The sequence below is a fragment of the Taudactylus pleione genome, unplaced genomic scaffold, assembly GCF_031769625.1.
Source record: "Taudactylus pleione unplaced genomic scaffold, aTauple2 ptg000842l, whole genome shotgun sequence".
In the NCBI taxonomy this organism is placed as follows: Eukaryota; Metazoa; Chordata; class Amphibia; order Anura; family Myobatrachidae; genus Taudactylus; species Taudactylus pleione.
This window is the reverse complement of record NW_028285244.1, coordinates 5,782,108-5,809,915: the sequence shown is the minus strand read 5'-3', so window position 1 is coordinate 5,809,915 and position 27,808 is coordinate 5,782,108. Positions and strand designations below refer to the sequence as shown.

General features: G+C 51.2%; 1 protein-coding gene across 14 annotated transcripts in view; it reads left to right on the top strand.

Moving 5' to 3' along the window:
* The window catches only part of RNF17 (ring finger protein 17), a 502,688-nt gene that overhangs the window by 54,383 nt on the left and 420,497 nt on the right, over positions 1–27,808 (top strand). For all 14 annotated transcript variants that reach the window (XM_088458561.1, XM_088458560.1, XM_088458571.1 and 11 more), the window contains one exon: positions 17,220–17,275. In XM_088458561.1, the coding sequence (XP_088314687.1) occupies positions 17,220–17,275 (56 nt within the window). The remainder of the gene's footprint in view (positions 1–17,219; positions 17,276–27,808) is intronic.

Below are 27,808 nucleotides of genomic sequence, written 5' to 3'. Positions count from 1 at the left end.
GGACTTGTTGCAATCACACTGCTGGCTGATCAACTGGCGCAAGTCCAGCCTGTTTCCATCTCAGGAAATGCTCCACCTGGGCGCTCTCCTGAATTCCAGAGTTCAGAGTGTTTTTCCTTCCCAATACAAGCTGACATCCCTTCAGTCCCTCAGCAAAGTTTTTCTCCACCAGTGCAGAGTCTATACATTTCTCTATGCCAGTTCTTGGAAAACTGGTGTCCAGCTTTGTCATGGTGTAATATGCACAATTTAATTCCTGGCTTCTGCAACTGGAACTTCTGAAGTGGTGGAACCGCTCTCGCTTAAAACTCAAATCTCGTTCTGTCCAGAGAAGTCCGACACTCTCTCTCCTGTGGCTCTAGTCGCCTCGCCTAGACAACGGTCGCCCCTTCCTGATCCATGATTGGGTTCTTCTAACCACGGATACCAGCCTTTGCGGCTGGGGAGCCGTTAACAGCAATCGCACCTTTCAGGGCAGGTGGATAGTTCAGGAGGCAGACCTACCGTTCAGTGTCCTGAAGATTTCAGCGTTCTACCACGCATTTTGTCAAGCAAGGCCCTTCCTTCAACACAGAACGGTGAAGATACAGTCAGACAGTACAACAGCTGTCGCATACATTTATCATCAAGGCGGTACAAGGAGTCGCAGAGCCATATATGAAGTCAGTCGCATTCTCTGCTGGGTGGAGCACTTTCTCCCAGCCCTATTGTTGGTCTACTTTCCATGTGTCCAAAACTGGGAGATGAACTTCTTCAGCAGGCAGGACAGTCACTCGGGTGAGTGGTCTCTGCATCCTGACTTCTTCCAGATGGTGGCCCTTGGCTGGAGCCATCCAAAAAATCAACTTGATGGCCTCCCGGCGCAACCACAAACTTCCTTGCTTTGACTCCTGCTCCAGGGACCCGTGAGCCATCTTGGTGAGCGCACTCACAGTACTCACTTCTTCTATGGGCCCTTCGCAAGTTAAAACAGGAAGGCGTCATGACCATTCTTAACGCACTGGACTGGCCACTGAAGGACTGGTACGCAGACCTCCTCAGTCTATACGTTGCATTTACCATACTTTGCACCCGGCAATCTTCCTCAATGAGGATCTATTATGTATTTCGGGCATATTTTGAGTGGTGTTCTGACTGCGGTCGGGACCCTCTAGTGTTTTACCTTTCCAGATTTCTTTTTTTACAGGTGGGTTTTGATCTGGGCATTCGCCTTGCTTCCCTAAAGTTACAGGTATCAGCCCCTTAATTTCAGGATAGCTAGTCTTCCTGCTATTGAATCTTTCCTGCAAGGAGTCCTCCACATTCAACTCCCTTTTGTTCCCCTGGTAACACCATGGGACCTTACCTTGGTGGTTAGGACTCTGCCAAAATCTCCCTTTGAACCGTTAGATTCTAATGATGCGTTGGCTGACGTGGAAAACTGTATTCTAAAGCACTTTCAGCCCGCAGTGTCTCTGACTTGGGTACGTTGTCCCACTGCGCACCTTTCCGTGTGTTTCATCCTGACCGTGCTGTACTCCATATATACGTCTGGACTATCACCCAAAGGTAGTATCACGTTTCCATATAAGGAGATTGTGGTTCATCTCTGCTCACGTTCGACGTGTTCCAGGTCCTTCACACTCGTGTTGATCAGACCAAGAATATTGAGAAGTTGGATGCTCTGTTCTTTCTTTGATTTCCACAAGTGTGACTGGCTGACTTCCAAGTAAACTTTTTGCCCGCTGATTATGCCTTGCGATTTGTCAGGCCTATCTTTTGGCAGAGAAGCTGGTCCCGACGTCAGTGAGGGCTCATTTCATTAGATCTGTGTGGGGCCTCTTAGGCGGCTTGCCGTGGTGCCTCTGCGCAGCAGCTTTGTAAGGTGGCCACGTGTCCCCTGCCAATAGTTTCATTAAATTTTACTGCTTTGATGCCTTCACCTCTGCCGATGAGGCCTTTGGGCATCTGGTACTTAGAACAGGACAGGAGTGTTCCCTCCCTTGGAGGATCAGCATTGGGACGGCCCAGTGTCCCCCATTGGATGAAAGAAGAAATGGGAGTTTTGTCTTTCCCGTAATTCCTTTTTTCTGAGTCCATGGAGGACACAGGGACCCACCTTCACGCCCCTGGCTGCAAGGACGTAACTACCATAGGTGCAAGGTGTGCAGCTGCTATGGGGCCCAGAGCTGAGTGTGGGGGGCACTTTCCTTGTCAAAGTTACATGTCTTGTATTTATTTTTACGATTGGGTGGTACATAGGGGCCCTTACACCTTCTTCTCTTTTTTTTTTTTTTTTTTATAGGGCCTTCAAATACCTAGTTACGCCCCTGTCTGGCTGGGGGTGTCGCTGTTTCTTCACGTGTGTGTGTCAGTCTTCTCCTCTCCTCCATTCCTGTTCCTTGGGTCTGTTAAGAATAACTGACTGTCTGGGGTTCAGGCAGGGTATGAGGGGGGAGGAGCCTGTGCTGCTTACAAAATGTTAACTCCTTGGTGCCCAGGCTCCTGCAGCTCCACCTATACCCCACAGTACCATTGTCCTCCATGGTCTGAGAAAGAAGGATCTTACAGGTAACACAAAAATCCCCTATTCTAAGGGAAACTGTAGTTCATGAATAAATCTGTAACAATTTGGATGTTTCAGACCTGTAGGTAAATGGATGTGAGAGATGTGTAGGCATTTCTACCAGGCATTACTGCACACATACAGTCATGGCCAAAAGTTTTGAGTGACACTAGTATTGGGTTTCACAAAATTTGCTGCATCAGTGTTTTTAGACCTTTTGTGTCAGATGTTACTATGGTATACTGAAGTAAAGTTGCAAGCATTTCATGAGTGTCAAAGGATTTTATTGACAATTACATAAAGTTTATGCAAAGAGTCAATATTTGCAGTGTTGACCCTTCTTTTTCAAGACCTCTGCAATTCACCCTGACATGCTGTCATTTAACTTCTGGGCCACATACTGACGGACACCCATTCTTGCCTAATCAATTTTTTTTTTTCGTCCACCCGCCTCTTGAGGATTGACCACAAATTCTCAATGGGATTAAGGTCTGGGGAGTTTCCTGGCCATGGACCCAAAATTTGGATTTTGGCTTGCACTTAGTTATCACTTTTGCCTTATGGCAAGGTGCTTCATTATGCTGGAAAAGGCATGGTTCTCCCAACCATCCAAGAACAGTTTGGTGACGCAGTTGCTCTTGGAGGATGTTTTTGGTACCATTCTTTATTCATGGCTGTGTTCTTAGGCAAAATTGTGAGGTGAGCCCACTCCCTTGGCTGAGAAGCAACCCCAAACATGAATGTCTTTCAGAGCTACAGCATTCCTCTGTGGAGAGAGGAGAACCTTCCAGAAGGACAACCATCTCTGCAGCAATCCACCAATCAGGCCTGTATGGTAGAGTGCCCAGACGGAAGCCACTCCTTAGTAAGAAGCACATGGCAACCCGCCTGCAGTTTGTCAAAATGTAGCTGAAGGACTCTCAAACCATGAGAAACAAAATTATCTGCTCTGATGAGACTAAGATTGAACTCTTTGGCCAAACATGGCAGGCATTATGTTTTGGAGGGTTTTATGTTTAGAGGGTGGGGGGCAGTGAATCTGGGGAACCGCTTCCAGGACTGCTGGGCTCCACAGGAACCGATACTGCCCATAAACATATTAGAACTACGGGCAGTGTTCAACTAGCGCATCACCTGTTTCAGGGTCAAGCCGTCACAGTCCAGTCGGACACCGCCACGACGGTGGCGTAGATAATCCAACAAGGCGGCACCAGAAGTCGGGCGGCAATGAAGGAGGTAAGCTGCATTCTACTCTAGGGAGAGGAATTCGCGATGGCAATATTTATTCCAGGTGTGGACAATAGGGAGGCCCACTACCTCAATCGTCAGGACGTACATCCCGGGGAGTGGCGCTCCATCCCCAGGTATTTCAATAGCTTGTTCAAAGATGGGGCCTTCCACAAGTCTACCTCATGGCGTCCAGACGCAATCATCAACTGCCTCTGTACTTTTGTCTATCTGTTTTCGCCAATTCCTCTTCAGCCCCTGCTTCTGCAACGCATCAAGAGGGAAAGGGCCATGGTTCAGTTAGTGGCTCCAGATTGGCCCCACAGAGCTTGGTATTCCAGCCTGGGTCTACTGCTGATAGACGATCCATGGCCTCTACCGCTGTGAGACTATCTCCTGCAGCAGGGTCCTTTCATTATCCAGACTTGTGTCAGCTACTTTTGACGGCATGGCTGTTGAAAGGGCAGTCTTACGGTGAAAGGGGATCCTATCTACTGTGATCCCTACCATGCTCTGGGCCCGGAATGAAGTTACTTCCAGACACTACCACCGTTTCTGGAAGGCTTATGTGATCTAGCGTAAACACCTTCCTACGACGTTGAAGGTGTCCAGGCTTCTACTTTTCCTGCAGGCAGGCTTCTCGGCGGGCCTACGTCTTGGATCCCTGAAGGTTCAGATTTCAGCACTGTCCATTTACTTCCTGTCGAAACTGGCCTTACTCTCTGATGTTCAGACATTTCTGCAGGGGGTTATCCGGTTACAACTACCCTTTGTTCCTCCCACGTCTCTGTGGGACTTGGATCTCATTCTATCTTGTTTGCAGTCTTCCTTGTTTGAACCGTTACAGACTGTTAAGTTTAAGTACCTCTCGTGGAAGGAGGTGCTTCTCCTAGCCCTGGCTATGGCCAGGCGAGTGTCTGAGCTCGGGGCTCTCTTGTCATCCCCTGTACTTGGTATTCCATGCGTATAGGGCTGAACTCCCTACGCAGATGGCATTCCTTCCTAAAGTGGTCTCTGCGTTCCACATAAACCAGCCTATTGTGGTGCTGGTTCTTCCAGAGGACTCGCCAGCTTCCAGAACCCTGGATGTCGGCAGAGCCCTCTTGATCTACGTGGATACGACCGTATCTCTACGGAAATCAGATTCACTGTTAGTTTGGTATGATGTCGCTTGTCCTGGTTGGCCGTTTCCAAGCAGTCTATTGCACGCTGGATCCGTCTGACCATCAGGCAGGCCTATGTGGCCTCCTCTAAGGAACCTCCGGCTACCATTACAGCTTATTCCACGCGTCGGTGGGTCCCTCGTGGGCTGCTACCTGCAGAGTTTCTATGGCTCAACTTTGTCGAGCGGTCACTTGGTCGGGCTGGTATACCTTTGTCCGATTTTACAGTTTTGATGCGTTCGTGGCCAGAACGATATCACCAGATTGAACTGCATGCACAGATGACTGGGGATATCTTAATCGACCCGCGGGAGCAGTGAGTGCATACACACTGGACAATTTGAACAATATATCGTTCAAAGATATCGTTATAGTTTATATTGTTCAGATAAATCGTCCAATGTGTACGTGGCTTAAGATCAACATTTTGTTCTTCATCCTTTTTGGTGGACACTGCTCACCATAGCGTTGAATTGACGCAAGTATATATTGCTATTCTATTCAGCAACCCTATAATATTATCATCAATAATATCATCCCACACTGCAGGGCACTGGTAACGGGACCCTTGTGTATGTACAATGCTTTATATATTTATGTAGCTGTTATGACCCACGGCAGGTCCCGGCCGTATTAGGCGACTGTGTTGCATCATGCCTTGATTCTAGTTTCGCTGTTGCAGTAATTTCTGTCTGTCAGTTTGTGTGCAGCTCACAACTGCAAACCATTCATTCGTTAGAGGCTCTCTGCGGGGATTACTCTCATTGGTCCCTGCTCCTGTTAGGTTACAGCCAGCCCTACACTTCCGTTGATATTACCTGACTTCTGGAGTAAGTGTGTGCCTAGTGCTCAGAAGCCTGTGTGTTTAGCCAGTCCTTACCTTGTTCTGCAGTTCCTGCGATCTAACTGTTACCCTTTTCCTGAATCGGCTTTCTTAGCCTGAGGTCGCCCTGGTGTCAACTGCTGTGATTTCCAGCAGTTTCCTTCCCGTCCTCTGGTGCGGTAATGTCGCGGGCTAAGCCTTTGTTTCTGCCAGTGGCTCAGCCACATGTGCCTTATTCTGTTGTTCCACAGCATAGGCCGCATCACCGTCCACGGACCAGACGCTCCAACCTGCGGTTTAAGCCGCATCTGCGACCACCTACCTGGCGTATCTCAGCTTCGGCATATATGCTTCATAGTTCTCGGTCCAATGATCCTGCGGCCTGGTCACTCCAGACCACAATCCAGCCGCTCCACAGCCCGTGGCTCAGCCGTACCAGAACTAATTGTCAGTTGTGCCATAGCCTGAGACCCTGCAGTACCACAGTCCCAGTCGTTCCTGCTCAATCACTAGCCGCAGTCGCACCATAGTCCCTAGACACACCGGAGACTATTACCACTTGCCGCTGCTAGACAGGTCTACATCTGGGTAGATTCCAGAGTGAGGTACTGATTCTCAACGGCCTCTCATTGCTCAGGCGGCCTCCTCACAGGCATTGTTCCACGGGCCCTTCTTCAGACCCGATCAGGGCCTTACAATCCCAGAAAGCTATACAGTCTTTGCGGTAAGCAGAGCTATTTCGGCCAGCCTCACTATCTCAGCGAGGGACTGGTTGTTCTACTTTCTTTCTGGGGCAGTGACCGACTGGTCCTCATTTGCCTATACTCTGTCTCAAATCCCTGAATCAGATTCCAAGGGTACCTGGACTCAGGTGGAATCCTCCATGCTCCGTCATCCGACGTTTGGAACCTGGGGATTTTATGGTATATCTGAGTATTCAGGATACGTACCTACGGGTACATACAGAGCCCTCTCATCAGCATGGGTTCAGGTTTGCTGTGCCACAGCAACACTTGTAAGTTTCGGGCTCTGCCTTTTGGGACTGTCCTCAACTCCACCGGGGTTTACCAGCTTTATGGATTTTCTGACAGTTCACCTGTTCAGTGTATCCGAATGCTCCTTTCTCTGGACTGCCTCCTGCTTTTAGCAGGATCACCAAGGTACTTTACCGCCAGGTCAGGATAACCGTGGCTTCTTCTCGGCACAGATAATTAGTCAACGGAGAAAAAGTCCTCCCTGCATCCCTCACAGGGTTTTCTTCATCTGGGAGCACTGCTGGATTCTCAGAATCTGAGAATTTTTCTGGCAAGATCTCCACTCTTCAACTTGGAGTGTGCGGATGTCTACGCAGTCGACATATGTCATTACTCTTTGTGATGCGCGGTCTACCAGAGTGTCTACCTTTTGGTAGGGTGGAATGTGCTCCGTTCCATTCCAGGCCTTGCCATAATTGTCTCCTCTCCAGATGGATCGAGTTTTTTTTTCCGTCGGATCGCTGTTCGAACGATGATGCTTTCTCCGTAGGCGAGTCGATCTCTGTCCGGTTGGCTATGGCCATCTCGTCCAAGGTATTCTTTGCTACAGACAGTGTCTGGTCCGCATTCGGTTCGGGGCAGTTGGACGTCTGTCGCTTCCGCCCTGCCACTTAACTTGTTGGAACTTTAGGCTGTCTTGGGCCTTCACTCTCCCCTAACCCATATGTCACGGTAAACCTGAATAGGTTCAGTCCGACAATGTCACAACAGTGGCTTCCATCTAGGCAACACTGGTAGTTGGGTGGCAATGACAGGAATGTCATACATTCCGACAAAGTCCAAGGGTCTTCTCCTGGCCAACTCTGCAGTGTTCATTCCCGGAGTTATCCATTGAGAAGCGGGCTTCCTCAGCCGTCACGATGTGCATTCCGGGGACTAGTCTCTTCTCCAAGAGAGGTTTCATCTCCTGGTGAGCAGAGGGGCCTCTCTGAGGTGATTGATCCTCATGGCCTTCTGACTCTATCACACATTACCGGTGTTACAGTCCAACTCTAGGAGTACTGAAGCTACCTTCAGTGACTTTGTGAGTGAAGTGGTCCTTCCACTTTGTGTACCTGTGTCCTCCGGTCTCCCTTCTTCCTCGAGGTCTTCGGAAGTTTAATTCGAGACGGAGGGGCTTTCCTTCTGGGGGCTCCAGTTCGTCCCAGACATCACTGGTACTAAGATTTTCGGAGTCTCCTCATCGATGCTCCGTTCCTACTGCTTCACTATCTGGACCTGTTGTCTCAGGGTCCTTGTTTTCCCCCTGGACCTGGATCGTTTGTCTTTGACTGCGCCCCTACTGTGGTCCTAGGGGTTCCCTGGCTCTGTCTTCATTGAGATGTTTAGAGCAGATAGGCCAGACTTTGCTGGGATCAGCTACGGACTGTGGCATACATAATTCTTATGGTATCGTATCTGTCGATACGATCCTCCGGTGTCCAGGATTTCCAGATATTCTGGTATTCCTTCTGGCTGGCTTGGGTTTCACCCTCGGCCTGGCCTTCCTGACAGTGCGGATCTCTACACTGTCGGTATGGTTAAGATATGGAATTGCTCCACTCTGGTATCCAGTTCATCCTTTGGAGTGTTTTCTGGATTATGCCTCCATTTGTCCTCCCTAGGGACTCCTTGGGAGTTAGTAGTGGTTCTTTGTTCCCTCCGGGGACAGTCAATGGAACCGCTGGTTGTGATAGCCATTACATGGTCTATTGTTTAAGCTCTCTCTCTCTCTCAGGGTGTTTATATCAACTAGGAGAGTGTCTGAATTGGGAGCGTTCTCATGTGGCTCCCTCTTCTGGAGGGCATCATGTCAGGGTGTGAGTTGTTCTCGCCCTGTGTTTCTTCTTAGAGTGGTTTTTAGGTTCCATATTATTCTGGAACTTATGGTACGGCCATTCAGTCCCCAGTCCTCTCGGCTGGGGTGGTCTCATTGACTGTGGTCCGGCCTCTTTGGCTTTATGTGATCCGTTCAAGTTCCTTATGGAAATCTGACTCCTTATCGGTGGTCTGCGGTTTCTGGTTTTCACAGGAAAGGATGGATGGCCTTGTATGTCTTCCTCAGGGGCCTACCCATGGGTAGGCCTTTTCTGTTGTTGATGCTTGTTTTTTCTCGGGCCATGTAACCCTCGTGGGCGGCTCGCTGTGGCGCCTCGTCTGTTTTGCCTTACTAGGTGACCACGTGGTCTTCTGTCCACACCTTTTTAAGGTTCTAGGCATTGGTTTCCTTTGCCTCTCAGGATGCTTCCTTTTTGGCGATGGATTCTCCTCTCAGCACAGGAGCGTTCCCACCCTTGGTTGAACTGCTTTGGGACATCCCCAAGGTCAACCCTGTGGACCCCCTATGGACCCTGAAGTAGAAAACAAAAGATATGGTAAGAACTTACCTTTGTTATCTCTGATTCTACGAAGTCCATAGGGTCCACAGGGCGCCCGCCCAGATGCACCTGGCTTCATATGGGCTGTGTTACTGGTCACCGGTTTCCAGTCTCCTTTTCTGTGAGTATGGTTCGAGTGTTCCAGTTTTCTTTTTCTCTCCTCCTCCGGCCTTTGGCTACTTACAAACTGAGGTGCCTCTGGCTGGGGGGCGGGGTTATAGGGAGAGTGGACCCAAGTGCATCCTGGGAGCTAAAAGCTTTAACTGCGTGGTGCCCGGATTTGTTTTCCAACCTATACCCCAAGGTCAACCCTGTGGACCCTATGGACTTTGTAGAAACAGAGATAACAAAGGTAAGTTCTTACCATATCTCTTGTTTTAGCGAGCAGTCCTGTGGTCTCTCGTCAGTTGTGTATGCTTCTTCTGCTGGAGACTTAACTCCAGACGGCCACCTTGAACCTCTATCACGAAGGGAACAACGGGTGGCTGTTGTTGGTGGAAGATCTACTCCCTGGCTCTAGAGGTCTTACACAACTGTGGGATTCTGTAAGAGCAATATAAAATGTTTTTTAATTATAATGATTTGTAAAATTTAATGGTTGGAAATTCAGTGCTGGAATACAGTCTTGCAAAAGTATTCACCCCCTTTGCATTTTTTTCATGTTTTGTTGCCTCACATCCTGGAATTAAAATGGTTTGTTTGAAGGTGTGCATCATTTAATTCGCAAAACATGCCTACAACTGAAGTTTTCTACTTCAGGGTCCATAGGGTATCCACAGGATAGCTTGGGGTATAGGTGTGACGTCAGTCATCGGGCACCATAGAGTTAAGCTTTCAGCATCCCAGGATGCACTAGGGTCCCCCTCCTATACGCCGCTCCCGAGCCAAGGCACCTCAGTTTAGTTTGGTGCCTGGCCGGAGTCGGGTGCACCTGTTGGAGTGGGGGCTAAGAAGAGCCCCTGAAGTTTTCTACATGCAGCTGTGGCTGCACATCTGGAAGTACAGCATGGACAGTTAGTCCTGATGTCCATGCTGTCTTCCCTACACCCCCGCCGGTACCAGAACGCCGGTACAGATCCGGGGATGCTGGTGAGCATCTGGGGTCACAGCTAGCGGTGACCCCATATGTTCCGAACCATGGCCGGAATCAAGGGGGACAGCAAGGTAAGCGGCGGGGTCCCGTGGTGGGTTCCCGCTGTTACATGGTCCAGAGTCCCCAGTCAGGGGGCTCCCCGGGGACTGGCAACAGCGTGGAGCCAGGTATGTAACATGCGCTTCCACTACCACCCTGGGACAGCGGACCGCAGCAGAGCGGTAGCGCTGCGGCGTCCCAGGGGTTAAATGCATGCCCGGGGAGCGCGCCTTCCCTGTCTCACAGCCGGCGCCTCCCCCGCTGCACACAGCCCTCTCTGCAACACGCCGACTGGCCCTGTGGCAGCGCTCCTCCCCCAGGCGAGCCTCCTCTCTGCTCCTCGGCGGCCATCTTCCTGAACGCATGGTGAACGCTGCTGGAAGTCTGGACGGAGGCATCGTGGTCTGGGTCCCCCCGCATACCTCTCCTTCGCTGTGGTCAGGTCTGTGTATGCAGCGCTGTGTCTAGGTCTGTGTATGCAGCGCTGTGTCCTACAGACTCTGTGTAGTTGATTTATCAGCGCTGGTTAGTGCAGGAATTGAGTTTCTTTGCATTGTATGTGACTTTGCTAGCGCTGCTGCCTGTACTTTACATTTCTGACTGTCAGCCTTATTACTGTCCCTGTTCTTTCTGCTAAAGCCCTTGCGGTGCGGTGCTGCAGGGTGGTTTCTCGCCTTTTTAAACAATTGGTGAGAGGGGTCACATACTTTATACCATCATGTCTGAAAGTGACTTTCCTCTCCGGCTACAGTGTACTACGTGTAAAGTACCTTTAGCGGAGGGGGAGGGTGGCGCGGAGGCCCTCTGCCGGCAGTGTTTGTCGTTGGCGCGGCCTTTTACGGTTACAGCACCGGTACAGGAGCCGCCCTGGGCTTGTTTCGCTCAGGCGCTTACAACCTTAGTGGGCCAGTTAGCTCCGTAGCCCGTGTTTACGCAGATGGGTTTGTCCCAGCAGTCAGTGATGTCGTCACCCATGCAGGGGTTCCCTAGACAATTGGTGGTACCCCGCAGTCTCCATATTTCCCCTCTCCCGGTTTCTCAGGAGCCGGCGTGGGTTAACTCCCTGACGAGTTCTGTACAGCACTTGTCGAATGTGTTACAAGGGGAGTCTGTGATGCGGCCACATAAACGACCGGTGGCGTCTGTCGGCTCCTTATGAGGATGACGAAGGGACGTCTGATGATGGGGAGATTCTGGATCTTACGATCAGGAACCTTTCCATACTAAGGACGCAGACGCTAGGTCCAAGGTGTATATTCCTGGACTTATTCGGGCAGTCCGCACAGCCTTGGTGATTGAGGACGAAGTTCCCCCAGCGGCTAAATCAAAGTATGCCTTTTTTAAGGATGTGAAGGGTGATGCCACAGTCTTTCCTCTTTCGGGTCAGTTGGTGGACCATTTAGAGGAGGCGTGGAAACAGCCTGGCAAGCGATACCAGCCGCAGAGGCGTCTGGCGGTGGCTTATCCGTTCGCGGATAATTATTTTGCGAAGTGGGAATCCCCTCCACAGGTGGATTCTCATGTGACACGTCTTGGCCGTAGTGCCACGTTACCGATGCCATCCATGTCCTCCCTTAAGGATGCTATGGACCGCAAGGTGGAGATCTCCCTGAAGTCCGCTTATTCCCTTGCGGGGGGGGGGGGGGGGGGGGCAGCGCGGCCGGCTATGGCCATTTGCTGGGTTGCCAGAGCTATGGAGCGCTGGGCGGATTCGTTGGAGACGTCCTTCGATTCCGGCTGAGCAGGCGGAGTTGATTGGTAATCTCCGTGATTCGGCCACTTATATCAACGAGGCGGCCTTAGACATTAGTACCCTGGTGTCTCGAATTTCTTCAGCAGCGGTGGCTGCTCGTCGCACCTTGTGGTTGCGATCCTGGATGGCGGACGCTGATTCCGAAAAGGGTTTGGAGGCGCTGCCCTTTAACGGAGAAGTTCTATTCGGTCCAGATCTGGACAAGATTGTAGCCACACTGGCGGCAGCCAAATCTGCATGTCTCCCGTTGGCCGCTGTCCCTTCTGGTTCAGGACTATCGTCCTTTCGGTCTTATAGGGCCCAGGGCAGGTCCAAACCACAGTCTTTTCCCCGACAGGCTGGTCCCAAGAAATCTGCCAAGCCCCGGAAGCAGGCCTGGAGTACCAGACGTACGACCCCTAAGCCAGATGACAAGCCTGCGGCCTGACGGTCCGGGCCTCCCTTTGGGGGATCCCAAAGTGGGAGGCCGCCTGCTGTAGTTCGCCCGGTGTTGGTCGGTCAGCACGACAGACAATTGGGTTCTCGATGTGGTCTCCCACGGGTATGCCCTCTCTTTCCGGCACAGACCCCCGGCTCGATTCTTCACCATGAGTCTACCATCAGACCGGAACAAGGCCACGGAGCTGCGGAAGGTCTTGCACACTATGCTCCAGGCTGGAGTTATAGTGCCTGTTCCATTCTCCCAGAGGGGACAGGGTTTCTATTCCAATCTTTTTGGTGCTGAAACCCAATGGGTCGTATCATCCGATTCTCAACCTCAAAGCTCTCAAGTCTTTGCGGGTGCCGAAGTTTCGGATGGAGACCCTACGGTCCATCATTCTGGCGCTGGAACCTGGGGACTACATGGTGTCATTGGACATACAGGACGCTTATCTGCATGTCCCTATTCTTTTGCGCCATCAACAGTTCCTCAGGTTTGCAATCCGCAGCGACCACTTTCAGTTTCGGGCGTTGCCCTTTGGCCTGGCGACAGCACCGCGTGTGTTCACCAAGGTGATGGCGGTCATGGCGGCTTCTCTGCGGCTGCAGGGAGTCCGCATGTTGCCGTACTTGGATGACTTTTTATTAGTGGCAGGATCTCCGGAGCTCCTTCTGCGCCACTTGGACCTGACCATTGCGCTACTGCAACGGCACGGCTGGTTATTAAACTGGGAGCAGTCCACTCTAATCCCGTCTCAGCGGATTCTGCACCTCGGAGCCTTATTGGACTCGGGGCAGCAAAGGATCTTTGTGACTGGGGAAAAGATTTCTGCTTTACAGTCGAGGGTGCACAGTTGTCTGCACAGCCGCCGGGTGTCTCTCCACTCGGCGATTAGGTTGCTGGGCTCCATGGTGTCGGTGTTCGACATGGTGGAATATGCCCAGTTTCACTCCAGACCTCTGCAGCACCTGATTCTGTCCAAGTGGAACGGGCTGCCTCAGTCTCTAAAATCCCAGACAATAGTGCTCACCCCGGAGGTTCGCCTGTCCCTTGCCTGGTGGTTGCAGACGACCCATCTCAACAAGGGACGTCCGTTCTGGGTACCAAATTGGGTCCTGTTGACAACGGACGCCAGTCTTCGTTGCTGGGGAGCAGTTTCGGGTCCACACTTGTTCCAGGGCAGGTGGACTCCGACAGAAGCGGAGCTTCCAATAAATATCTTGGAACTCCGAGCGGTCTTCAATGCCCTCCAGCAGGCACATCAGGTTCTCCAGGGTCGACCAGTGCAGGTCCAGTCGGACAACGCTACCACCGTGGCCTACATAAACCGGCAAGGAGGAACCCGAAGTCGGGCGGCTCTCGTAGAGGTGTCTCAGATCCTGGTATGGGCAGAGCACAATCTTCCGGCCATATCAGCTGCCTTCATCCCGGGAGTGCTAAATTGGGAGGCGGACTTTCTCAGTCGCCAGGACGTTCATCCAGGGGAATGGTCCCTGCACCCGGACGTTTTTCAACTTCTGGTGGACAAGTGGGGTCTTCCAGAGATCGACCTCATGGCGTCCCGGCACAACAACAAGTTGCCGGTGTACGGGTCTCGCACAAGAGACGAAGAGGCGTCTCTGGTGGATGCTCTGTCCATCCGGTGGACGTTCCGGTTCGCTTTCCTGTTTCCTCCGGTTTCTCTTCTTCCACGAGTAATCCGGAAATTCAAACAGGAAGGAGTGACGCTCCTGTTGATAGCTCCCGCGTGGCCCAGACGGCACTGGTTCTCAGACCTTCAGGGTCTGTCCGTGGATAGTCCTCTGCGGTTCCCGCTATGACCGGACCTTCTGTCTCAGGGTCCTTGTCTTCACCCGGAGCTGACTCTGCTGTCTTTGACGGCGTGGCTGTTGAGACGGCCATGTTAAGGTCCAGGGGGTTTTCCAGCTCTGTAGTGCGTACCATGTTACGAGCTCGGAAACCGTCTTCCGCGAGGATAAATCAACGCGTGTGGCATACGTTCTTCCAGTGGTGTCGACCGAGAGGTTATGCACCGCGGGAGTTTCGTCTGTCTCGGATACTCTCCTTCCTACAAGCGGGACTAGATCATGGGCTTCGCCTTGCTTCTTTGAAGGTACAGGTTTCGGCCCTGTCTGTCTGGTTTCACCGTAGGATTGCTACAATCCCAGATGTGCGCACCTTTATGCAAGGTGTTCTCCTCATTCAGCCACCCTTTGTTCCACCTGTGACGCCTTGGGATTTGGCTGTGGTCCTGAGGGCTCTCCAGGGACCGCCGTTTGAACCACTGGACTCAGTGGATCTTAAATGGCTAACAGCTAAGACTGTTTTCCTTCTGGCCATAGCTTTGGCCAGACGTGTTTCTGATTTAGGAGCTCTATCTTGTAGACCCCCTTTCTCGATTTTTCATGGGAACAGGGCAGTGCTCCGCACTCGTCCTGAATTTCTTCCCAAAGTTGTTTCCCAGTTTCATGTTAACGAGGAAATAGTTGTTCCGACCTTTAACTCCCCTGACCTTTCAGTGAGTGAGGCCACTTTGGATGTTGTGCGGGCCTTAAGGACTTGTGTTGACTGCACTTCTTCGTTTAGGAAGTGGGACGCCTTGTTTGTCCTCTATGGTTTCCGTAAAAAGGGTTGGCCTGCTTCTAAGCAAACTTTGGCAGCCTGGATCCGTATGGCTATTTCTGAAGCTTATCTTCATGAAGGTCTGCCGGTTCCTCCTTCTGTGAAGGCTCATTCCACTAGGTTTGTGGGTCCTTCGTGGGCAGCTCGACGTGGTGCCTCTGCAGTCCAGATCTGCAAGGCTGCTACGTGGTCCTCTGTCCATACCTTCGTGAGGTATTACAGGTTTGACACCTTCACCTCTCAGGATGCTTCCTTCGGGCGGCGGATTCTCCTTTCAGCACAGGAGCGTCCCCACCCTTGAAGGATACTGCTTTGGGACATCCCCAAGGTATCCTGTGGATACCCTATGGACCCTGATGTAGAAAATATGAGATATGGTAAGAACTTACCCTTGTTATCTCTACGAAGTCCATAGGGTTCCACAGGACTCCCACCCTGTCGCACCTGTGCTGCAGATGGGCTTTGCTCTGGTCACCGGTTTTTCCGTCTCCCTCTGGTGAGAATGTGATTCTTGTGTGTGTCCAGATCTTCTTTCTCTCTCCTCCGGCCTATGGCTTGGTAACTAACTGAGATGCCTTGGCTCGGGGGCGGGTACAGGAGGGGGACCCTAGTGCATCCTGGGAGGCTGAAAGCTTAACTCTATGGTGCCCGATTACTGACGTCCCACCTATACCCCAAGGTATCCTGTGGAACCCTATGGACTTTGTAGAAATAGAGATAACAAGGGTAACTTCTTACCATATCTCATATTTTTTTCTTTTTTATATTGTGAATCACACAACATTTAGGACAACATAACAGAAAACTTCAGAGTGCTTAGCTATTCACCCCCATAAAGTCAGTACTTTATCGAGCCACCTTTTGCGGCAATTACAGCTGCAAGCCGCTTTGGATAAGTCTCTGAGCTTGCCACATCTTGCCCCTGGGATTTTTGCCCATTCCTCAAAGCAAAACTACTCCAGCTCCTTCATGTTTGGTTTCCGCTTGTGAACAGCAATCTTCAAGTCTGACCACAGATTGTCAATTGGAATGAGATATGGGCTTTGACTAGGCCATTCCAACACATTTAAATGTTTCCCCTTAAATCACTCGAGTGTTGCTTTAGCAGTATGCTTTGGGTCATTGTTCTGCTGGCAGGGGAACCTCTGTCCCAGTCTCAAATCACAGGCATACAGAAACAGGTTTTGCTCAAGAATACCCCTGTATTTAGCACCATCCATCTTTCCCTCGACTCAAAGCAGTTTCCCAGTCCCTGCTGCTGAAAAATATCCCCACACCATGATGCTGCCACCACCATGTTTCACTGTGGGGATGGTGTTCTTGGGGTGATGGGATGTGTTGGGTTTGCGCCAGACATAGCGTTTTCCTTGGTGGCCGAAAAGTTACATTTTAGTCTCATCTGACCAAAGCACCTTCCTCCATACATTTGGGGAGTCGCCCACATGCCTTTTGGCAAACTCAAATTGTGTCGTCTTATTTTTATCACTAGGTAATGGCTTTATTCTGGCCACTCTTCCATAAAGCCCAGCTATGTGGAGTGTACGGCTTATTGTGGTCACATGCACAGATACACCAGTCTCTGCTGTGGAACTCTGCAGCTCCTTCAGGGTTACCTTTGGTCTCTGTGCTGCCTCTCTGATTAATGCCCTCCTTGCCCGGTCGTTGAGTTTTGGTGGGCGCTTTAGTAGTGCTGCAGCCTCTGGGGCCTTTCAGAAAAGGTGTGTTTATACTGACAGATCATGTGACACTTTGATTCCACAGAGATGGATTTCACTTCACTAATTATGTGACTTCTGAAGGTAATTGGTTGCACCAGAACTTTTGAGTTGCTTCATAGCATATGCTTATGGACTAATACATAAGGTCCAGTCGTCCCCCCAATATGGTTTCCATGGATAGTTCAAAAGAATGTCCATTGCTAGCAACTTGCTTATGTTTGCCATTGAGCTCAGCAGTAGTGTCTTCATTTCTCAGCTCATATCTTGGGACTAGCTGGATTCTTGATCATCATGGTTAATTTGTAGTGCTTAAATGTGTTACTAAAATGTGAAATGTTCAATGTACTATGTCAAAGATTGCCTTCTCTTCTTCTACTTTTAGTGTTGTAGTTACATATGGTTTAACCCTGTCTTCCTTTTGCAGGGAATGATAGAAAGCATGCAGTAGATGGTGGACAGACCATTTGTGATGGTTTAAAGGTAAGTGCCTCTTTCGATATTACGCAACATAGAGAATCATGGTTTTCAGGGTGCTATAATGAATTTCTAATGCACTTGGTGAGTTTTCCTTTCCTTATTAGAGCAAATTCTGAGGTTGTGAACATATTGAATAAATGTTATGGTGTTCTCCTCTTTTCACCAATCAGCATATGGTCCTACTTCTGTTAAATTACCTTCTTAACAGATATTTTAAGATAACTTGTTACGTTTTGTACAAAGTCTTTTGAGATGGAGAACACAGTAACCCTATGCCGCATCCTTCTGGGAGAGTGCCCAAGTTAGCATGCAGCAAATGTATATTCCCATGCTATGTTTTGCCCTTTCGTGGGAGGCTTCCTTCACGCACTTACGTAATGGCTGCCCAATAATGAGCATAACCTAGAATGTGGCACCTGACTTACAAGCCAAGTTAGGTTGTACTTTCATGGTGCAAACCCTCTGTTACACTAGAGTTGGAACTAGGCATTCAGGCATACAGTTTTTCTTTGGCATTTTGCACAGGAAAGTAATGCCCGATTTGGTGAAGTATATTACATGTATGCAAGCATCAGGCATTCATATTTTATAATCCATGCTCTTTCACATGCCAAGCATACAAGGGAAAGGAGTGTCTACTATTTTGATGTGAGATACTATGTTGAAAGGAAGAATTTCTAAATGTCGGGTCAAACTTGTGGGAATGAATATGCACAGGAACTCTTTGAGGAAAAAATGGAGATTGGTGTGTACTAATAATAAAGTGGGCAGAGTTAGTGTATTTAAGCTACTAAGTCTGTCATAAATCCAGTGTTTCCCAAACGCATTCCTCAGGGAGCACTAACAATAGGGATGGCCATCGACCACCGATAATTCAAAATCATAGATGGTATATGGCCGATGTAGAATACTTTTACCATCGAAGGCAGAGCCAGTGGTTCTCTGCCATCGATGGATGAGTCCGGGCAGTTTTTTTTGTTTCTGGACTGAGCTTTGCCGCCCATCTAAAACCTCCAACCAGCGCTTCCTAAGCCCCATGCCTGTTTTTGATGGGCCCGCGGCCTGCCGTTCCCCACCGAAGCGCTCCTAATTTAATTGATTTCAAGAGGTATTAAAAACCTCTTTTAGAATATTACCTATGAATGAATTGGAACTATGGACCTGATTCAGAACCGCTCGCAAGCTGCTGCATGCTCGCAAGCGGCCCGATGGTATGCGTATACACGCTTTGTTCTGCACTTGCGTGAACTCTGTGTGATCGCAGCTCGCTCGCCCAGCAAAGACAGCCCAGTGAAATGAGTGACAGGAGAGGCCGTTTGTGGGTGGTAACGGGCAGGACACTGATAACGGGGGAGTGGAGGTGCGAACACAGGCGTGCCTGGGTGTTTCCACGCCGTTTTTAAGGCGTGCATAATTAACAGGCAACGTCACAGTACACGTCACATGCCTGGTTTTTACACTGAAGTCCTCGCAGTGCTTGCGGTAGGGTAAGGCAACCGATGGTGCTCGATGTACCAATGTTTTAAAACACTTCCTGGAGATGACCTGCGCTAGTGGGCGTCTCTACATAAGCTAGTGGGTGTCTGCATACACAGAGCGTTCGCTCGCACAGCCAAAGTGGGTGTGCTTATGCCTTGGCGAGCGAGCGCTTCCCATGGCGTCACTTTGACAAATTTGCATACGCTGGATGCGAGCGGCTCTGAATCAGGTCCTATATCTGCTATTTCTACTTCAGGGTCCATAGTGGTCCACAGGGAGACCTTGGGGTATAGCTGGATCCTGGATCCTCGGGCACCACGGAGTTAAAGCTTTTAGCTGCTCCCAGGATGCACTTGGGTCCAACCTCCCCTATACCCCGCCCCCGAGCCACAGGCACCTCAGTTTTAGATGGTGCCCGGCCGGAGTCGGGTCACCCTGCGGGGTGGGCTGCAGGAGCAGCCCCCTAAAGCTTTAAATTTTTTATTTAACTTAGTTAAATTTATTTATTTTTTACTATAAGTTTTTTTCTCTAGAGCAGCAGCGCTGGGCTGTCATTACAGACGCCCACGCTGCCGCTCCTTCTCCCTGCTGGCGCCGCGACGCCAGCACTGAACTGGGGATTGCGGCGGGGGAAGCCAGAGTCTGTACTAGCCGGACTCTGGCTTCCCCCGGGACTGCTGCCGGAAGACGCCGGGGAGATCAGGTAAGCCGCGCACCGCTGATTAGCGGCGGTGCGCGGGTTCCTTTCAAATGCAGTCCCATGCCCCCGGTCTAGGGGACAGACCAGACCCAGGGCGCTAGCGGTGGCGGCGGGCCCCCCCTCCATCGGAGGCATACCCCGCCAGACCACTAGACCACCAGGGTAATTAAGCGGCAAGCGGGATGCCGCAACCTTGGGGGTTAAATATGCTAGCCAGGGGAGGAAGCCTTCCCTGTCAGCGGCTCCTCCCCTCAGCTCAGCGCGCCTTTCAGCTCGTAGTCTGGCGTCGCTGAGCTGCAGCTACTCGGGCCACTCCTCCTCTGAGGTCTCCAGCGGCCATTTTCTTACTGGCAGCGTGGATACTCTCAGGGAGCACGCGGACCGGTCCCCCTGTGTACCTCTCCCCTGCAGAAGGACAGTGTACACAGCGCTATAGCCCTCCCAGACACTGAATCTGGGAGGTTGATTGTAGTGGAAAGGTGCAGTGAGTATATCTTCCTGCATGGTATGTGACTTTTGCTAGTGCTGCCTGTCTGTGTCTTTTTTCTACTTACTGTCAGCCTGTACCTATCCCTTTCCTTCTCCTACAAGCCCTACAGGTGTGCGGAGGAAGGGTGTTTCTACTGACCTCACCTATATAGATCACGTATTTGTGAGGTCCGTCACATACAGTTGTGTGCTACACGGTGCCATATTGTGGGCTGTTGTTCAGCACACTGGTGAGTGCGCGCGTTTTCTTCCTAAGTCATGTCTGAGGAGGAGATTGAGCACTCCGGGGCTCCAGCATTGTTCTCCTGCAGGCGCTGTTCTGCAGGAGTGGATAGGGAGGATTTGTCACAGGACGGCCTGTGCGGACGGTGCCAGGCGGTCCCTGGTATGTCTAAACCTCCCATTTCTACTTCAGGGTCCATAGGGGGTCCACAGGGTTGACCTTGGGGTATAGGTTGGGAACCAAATCCGGGCACCACGCAGTTAAAGCTTTTAGCTCCCAGGATGCACTGGGTCCACTCTCCCTATAACCCCACCCCCAAGCCAGAGGCACCTCAGTTTAAGTTGGTGCCCGGCCGGAGTCGGGTCACCGTTAGCGCAGGGGGAGCTGATTAGCAGCCCCTAAGCTTATTTTATTTTTTTAGGGACAAAGTTTTTTCCATGGACTTTGGACTCTTCAGAGCGGCAGCGTCGGACTGTCCATAGGACGTCTAAGCTGCCGCTCCGTCACCCCGCTGGCGCTGAGACGCCAGTACAGATCTGGGGATCTCAGCGGGACCCCAGAGTCTGTACTAGCCGGACTCTGTGGGCGCCCAGGACTGCTGCCGGATCCACGGGGAGCAGGTAAGGTCGCGGATCACCGCTTGCGGTGATCCGCGCATTTCAAATGCAGTCCTGTGCCTCCGGTCTCAGGGGACAGACCGGAGGCGCCGGCAGTGGCGGCGGGCCCCCCATACCCCGTGTGTCCACTAGACCACCAGGGACTTAACGATCGGTGCAGGGAGCCGGCGTCCCGGGGGTTAATAGCCGGCCAGGGGAGGCAGCCTTCCCTGTTACAGCGGCTCCTCCCCTCAGCGCGCCTTTCAGTATCCATAGTCTGGCGTCGCTGAGCTGCTTCCTCCGCGGGCCACGCTTCCTCTGAGGTCTCCAGCGGCCATTTTATCTCTGTGGTGCAGCAGAAATCTCTCAGGATGGCAGTGAGTCCAGTCCCCCTGCGTACCTCACCATCAGGTCAGTGTACACAGCACTGTAGCCTTCCCAGACACTGAATCTGGGCAGTTGAATGCAGTGTAATAGTGCAGTATATTATATGACATGTTTATGTATATATGTATATATCTGCATTGTATGTGACTTATGCTAGTGCTGACTGTACTTTATTCTCTCACCTGTCAGTGTATATCTATCCCTTTTCTTTATCTGCCCTAATACAGCTGTACTTAGGGTGGTTCTGAGACCTCACATTTATATACTTGTTAATATTTGTGTGGTTTGTCACATACTGTTGCGTGCTGCACGTTGCCATATTTTAGATGGAACTGTGTGTTGCATACGCTGAAAATGGGTCCCTGCAGCTAATTTTTGGCATCAGTCAGGACCAGTATAGCGCTGCTTAATATTTCCGCCAAGATTGGTCAGATATGTCTGACCAGGAGATAGAGCGTTATACTGCACCCTTTTTTACTATCCTGCAAGTCATGTGCTGCAGGTGTTAGTGCGGAGGATTTGACTCATAAAGGGTTCTGTATGTGGCGTCATCTGGTGCCGGCCTCTTTCACGACCCCCTTGGGCGGTTTGTTTTCTCGGGATCCTCTCAATTGCGGATCGCCGGGCGGGCCCCATTGTTGTACCTCACTTGGGGTTACTTCACCATACTGCCCTTTTCATCTCAGGGTATCTCGCAGCTTCTTGCTCTCTTCCCCTGTGACACAGACTACCGCTCCCTGCAGGGGTTTTTCGCAGTATATGAATTCCCCCTGGTGCCACAATAGTCTGTCATTCCCCTTGCAGGGATTACCACAACAGCCACCCTGGGTGGATGTCGTTTTCTACGAAACGCTAATTGGCGTGGTTGACGCCCTGTGGTTACTTCCCAGTTGGCTCTGCCGTGAACTGGGTACTGTTCGGGGCTCTTTCCCTCTTACACGGGGGGAAGCCTATTTCAGGTATTATTATCCCTGCTTTAGGGCTGGTAGCAGGTCCATTCTGGTTAGAGTGAATGTTGACCTGCACCTGTATCATACACCCTCAGTATTGCGTGCCTTCGGGTTCCCTGTTGCTGACTAGCGGGTGGATCGCATAGCGGGACTCTGGCTGTTGCCAGATAGGAGGTGTTACAACAGTGTTTGGCCTCCTGTCCCAAATTCCCTGAGGGTCATCACGAGCCCCTCCTGGGGGGGATGGGCGTGTTACTCGTCTGATTACAGACGTTACTACGCCTCCCATTCCTGCGTGGTCGGATTCTTCGGATCCGTAGGTGGTAACTCTGCCTGAAATCAGTATACTTGCTTTCAGGAGTTGTTATCCATCCTACCATGGCTATAGCATGGTTGGTTAATACTATTGCATTTTGGGTTGATGCATTTGTAACGTTTTTTCCCCTCCAACACGTCGGGGGTTCAAATGTATTTGGTCGCTCACGTAATATATGCTGTTGTCATAGGTGGAAATGCCTATATTGGATACCAGTCTCCTAACTTTCAGAGTTCCGGCTGCGACTGTATCCTCCGTAATACCCTATGGCTGCGCTCTGGGAATGCAGAGGTGCAGATACCATCTTTAGGGTTGATATTGTTTGGTCCTGACCTTGACAAGATTGTAGTAACATTGGCAGTATTACTAACGACAAGTTTACCGCTTTCAGCTATGCCCACTACAAGGCCTCAGACTAAGTCTGTTAAGTCTTTTTTGTCCTCTGGGTCAGCCTAAAGGTCTGTTTCTTCGTAGACTGTCGGCATCTACAAGGGCCGACATATCCAGTACCGAGCAGGCCTGGACTGCCAGCCGATCCTGCTTCTGAACCTACGGATATCTCTTCAGCCTGACGGGACAGGCCTACAACTGGGAGATACCGATTTTCTCAGTTCGCCCGGTATTAGTGTCAAGTTGCCGCGGCTACGTGGGTAGGAGGGTACGCCCTCTTTACAAGGGCCTTACAGATCCAGAAAGCTATGCAGTTGTTGCGGTAAGCGGAGCTAATTAGGCCATCCCCACTATCTCAGTGAGGGACTGGTTGTTCTGCTTTCTTTCTGGTGCGGTGGCTGAATGGTCCTCTTTGGCCTATTCTCTGTCTCAATTCCCTGAACCAGTTCCTAAAGCTACCTGGGCTCAGGAGGAAATCCCTATGCTCCATCATACGATGTTTGGAACCTGGGGACTTTATGGTATCACTGGATATACAGGACGCGTGCCTACGGGTACTTACAGAGACCTTTCCTCAGCATGGGCTGAGGTTTGCTGTATCACAGCAACACTTACAATTTTTCGGGCTCTGCCTGTTGGGACTGTCCTCAGCCCCACAGGGGTTTACCAGCGTTTTGGATTTTCTGACAGTTCTTCTGTTCAGTATATCCCAATGCTCCTGTACCTGGACGGCCTCCTGCTCTTAGCGGGATCACCGGGGTACTTTACGGCCAGGTCAGGATGACTGTGGCTTCTTCAGGGTGCAGACGTTTAATCAACGGGGAAAAAGTCCTCCCTGCATCCCTCTCTGGGTATTCTTCATCTAGGATCCCTGCTGGATTCTCAGAATCTGAGAATTCTTCTGGCGTAAGACGGAATCTCCTCTCTTCCATTAGGAGTACATGGTTGTCTGCGCAGTCGACAGATGTCTTTACACTCTGGGATGCATGGTGGAATGGGCTCAGTTCCATTCCAGGCCTTTCCATAATTGGCTCATCTCCAGATGGAATGAGTTTTTTCTGTCGGATAACTGTTCAAACGATGATGCTCTCTCCGGAGGCAAGTCGGTCCCTGTCCGGGTGGCTATGGCCATCTCGTCCAGGGTTTTCTTTGCTATGGACAGTGTCTGGATCGAATCCTTTTCAGTGCAGTTGGACGTCTGTCGATTCCACCCTGTCAATTAACTTACTCTGGCATAACTCTTGTTTCCCGGTGAACCTGAAAAGGTTCAGTCCGACAGGGTCAGGACAGTGGCTTCCTTTTTAGCAACACTGTTCGTTGGGTGGCAATGACAGGTATGTCACATATTCGGACATAGTCCGAGGGTCTCCTCCCGACCATCTCGGCAGCGTTCATTTCAGGAGCTCTCCATTGGGAAGCGGGAGTCCTCAGCCGTCACGACGTGCATCCCGGTGACTAGTCTCTTCCCCAAGAGAGGTTTCATCTCCTGGTGAGCAGGGGGGGCCCCCCTGAGGTGACCCTCATGGCCTTCTGACTTTATCACACTATGGTGTTACAGTTCAGCTTTGGGGATTCTGAAGCAACCTTCAGCGACTCTTTGTCGGTGAAGTGGTCCTTCCACTTTGTGTACCTGTGTTCTCCGGTCTCCCTTCTTCCTCAAGGTCTTTGGAAGTGTTTTCAATCGAGACGGAGATGCTTTCCTGCTGGTGGCTCCTGATTGCCCCAGATGTCAGGGGTACTTGGATCTTCGGAGTCTCTACATCGATACTCCATCCCTGATGCTTCACTGCCCGGACCTGTTGTCTCAGGGTCTTTGGTTTTGCCTTGGACCTGGGTCGTTTGTCTTTGACTATGTCCTTACAGTGGTCTTGCGGCTTCCCTGGCTTTGTCATCGTTGGAATGTTTAGAGCACATGGATCAGCTTTTGCTGGGACCTACCACAAACTGTGGCAGCCATAAATCTTATGGTATTGTACCTGTCGATACAATCCTCCGGTGTCCAGGATTTCCAGATATTCTGGCATTCCTTCCGGCTGGCTTGGGTTTCACACTTGGCCTGGTCTTCCTGACAGTGCGGATCTCTACACTGTCAGTATGGTTAAGATATGGAATTGCTCCACTCTGGTATCCAGTTCATCCTTTGGAGTGTTTTCTTGATTATGCCTCCATTTGTCCTCCCTAGGGACTCCTGGGGAGTAAGTAGTGGTTCTTCGTTACCTCCGGGGACAGTCAATGGAACCGCTGGTTGTGATAGCCATTACATGGTCTATTGCTTAGGCTCTCTCTTTCTCTCAGGGTGTTTATATCAACCAGGAGAGTGTCTGAATTGGGAGCGTTCTCATGTGGCTCCCTCTTCTGGAGGGCATCATGTCAGGGTGGGAGTTGCTCTCGCCCTGTGTTGCTTCTTAGTGGTTTTCAGGTTCCATATTGTTCTGGAACTTATGGTACGGCCATTCTGTCCCCAGTCCTCTCGGCTGGTGTGGCCTCATTGACTGTTGTCTGGCCTCTTTGGATTTTTGTGATCCGTTCAGGTTCCTTACGGAAATCGGACTCCTTATTGGTGGTCTGAGATTTCTGGTTTTCACAGGAAAGGATGGCCGGCCTATAACCAAATGTTGGCTGGATGGCCTCGTAGGTCTTCCTCAGGGGCCTACCCATGGGTAGGCCTTCCTGTTGTTGATGCTTGTTTTTTCTCGGGCCATGTGTGCGGCTCGCTGTGGCGCCTCGGCTGTTTTACCTTACTAGGTGGCCACGTGGTCTTCTGTCCAATGCCTAGAACCTTAAAAAGGTGTGGTTTCCTTTGCCTCTCAGGATGCTTCCTTTTTGGCGACGGATTCTCCTCTCAGCACAGTAGCGTCCCCACCCTTGGTTGAACTGCTTTGGGACATCCCCAAGGTCAACCCTGTGGACCCCCTATGGACCCTGAAGTAGAAAACAAGAGATATGGTAAGAACTTTTGTTATCTCTGTTTCTACGAAGTCCATAGGGTCCACAGGGCGCCCGCCCTGACGCACCTGGCTTCATATGGGCTGTGTGGCTGGTCACCGGTTTTCCGTCTCCCATTTTGGTGAGTATGGTTATTGAGTGTTCCAGTTTTCTCTCTCTTTTTCTCTCCTCCTCCGGCCTTTGGCTACTTACAAACTGAGGTGCCTCTGGCTTGGGGGTGGGGTTATAGGGAGAGTGGACCCAGTGCATCCTGGGAGCTAAAAGCTTTAACTGCGTGGTGCCCGGATTTGGTTCCCAACCTATACCCCAAGGTCAACCCTGTGGACCCTATGGACTTCGTAGAAACAGAGATAACAAAGGTAAGTTCTTACCATATCTCTTGTTTTCGCAGGAGCCACCATGGGCGATGTTTTCCCAGGTGCTGGTGTCCATCGCGGACCGTCTGTCGGTCCCGACTGCCGCCCCTACTAGGGCGTTGCCCCAGCCTGCCATCCCCCATTCCCCGGGTGTCCCACAATTATTGCAGACTCCCCCGGGGTCTCAGCCTGTTGGTCACTATGCGGGGTTGCCAATGTATATTCAGTCCACCCCTGTGGCACAGCCGGCTGTGGTGCCGTTTCAGGCTCCTGTGACAGCTCCTCCACCCTGGGTGGATGCGCTTTCCCACACTGTCCAAGATTTGGCGGCAGCATCTTCGGCTTTTCAGTCGATGTTGCGCAGTGACGTGCGCTCCAGGGCGTCTAAACGCTCAGTCATGGCACAGGCTGCGCATCTTTCGGATTCTGAGGGGTCCTCGGATGATGGTGAGGTGCAGGATGACTCAGCCTCAGATGCCTCAGTCCAGGAGGTAGACACTAAGTCTTCCATCAATGTGCGGGCTCTGGTTAAGGCGGTGCGGGCCATTCTTCTGATTGAGGATGAGGCACCCGCTCCCAAGTCAAGGTATCCTAGTTTTAAAAAAGCTAAGGTTACTTCTACAGCGTTCCCCTTGTCTGATCAGTTGACTGATCACATGGCGGTGGCCTGGCAGACGCCCAGTAAGCGTTTCCTGCCACAGAAACGCTTGGCGTCCAATTATCCATTCCCGGAAGCGCATTGTAAGAAATGGGAAACTCCGCCTGCAGTCGATTCCCATGTAACACGCCTCATCAGGAGTGCTACTTTGCCATTGCCGTCTATATCCTCGCTGAAGGATCCTACGGACAGGAAGGTGGAGACTTGTCTAAAGTCTATTTATTCTCTCTCAGGGGCTGTAGCCCGGCCGTCCATGGCCATCTCCTGGGTGGCCAAGGCCATTGAGGGGTGGGCCAACGCCTTGGAGGACACGTTTACGGATGAATCTCCGGACGTCCAGAGGGCGTTGTTAGGACAGATGAGAGATGCCGCCTCCTACATTGGAGAAGCATCTTTGGATGCTAGCCTGTTGACCTCTAGGGTTTCGGCGGCAGCAGTGTCTGCTCGTAGATCCTTGTGGTTGCGGTCTTGGAGAGCAGACGCGGATTCAAAGAAAGGCTTGGAGGCCTTACCTTTTAATGGGGAATTACTATTTGGTCCGGACCTGGACAAAATAGTAGATACCCTGGCAAAATCCAAGTCAGCCTTCCTCCCTTCAGCTACTACACCTGCTAAGGTCCGGAGCTCGGCGTTTCGTTCCTTTCGGGTTCAGGGCAAGGCAAAGGGTCAGTCCTTCCCGAGGCAGTCCGCACCCAAGACCGCCTCAAAGCCAAAGAAGCAAGCCTGGAGTGCTAGGCGCCCTTCTTCCAAGCCAGAAGATAAGCCTTCTGCGTGATGGGACGGGCCTCCCTCTGGGGGACCCCAGAGTGGGAGGCCGACTTCTTCAATTCGCCCAGTGCTGGCACAATACAACCACGGATGCCTGGGTGCGAGAAGTGGTCTCCCAGGGGTACGCCCTGTCTTTTCGGCACAGGCCGCCTTGCCAGTTTTTTTGCACAAGTCCTTCTCAGGACAAAACCAAGGCCTTGCAGGTTCAGGAAGCCATAGAGGCCTTGCTGACGGCGGGGGTCATTATACCCGTACCACAGTCTCAACGTGGGATGGGG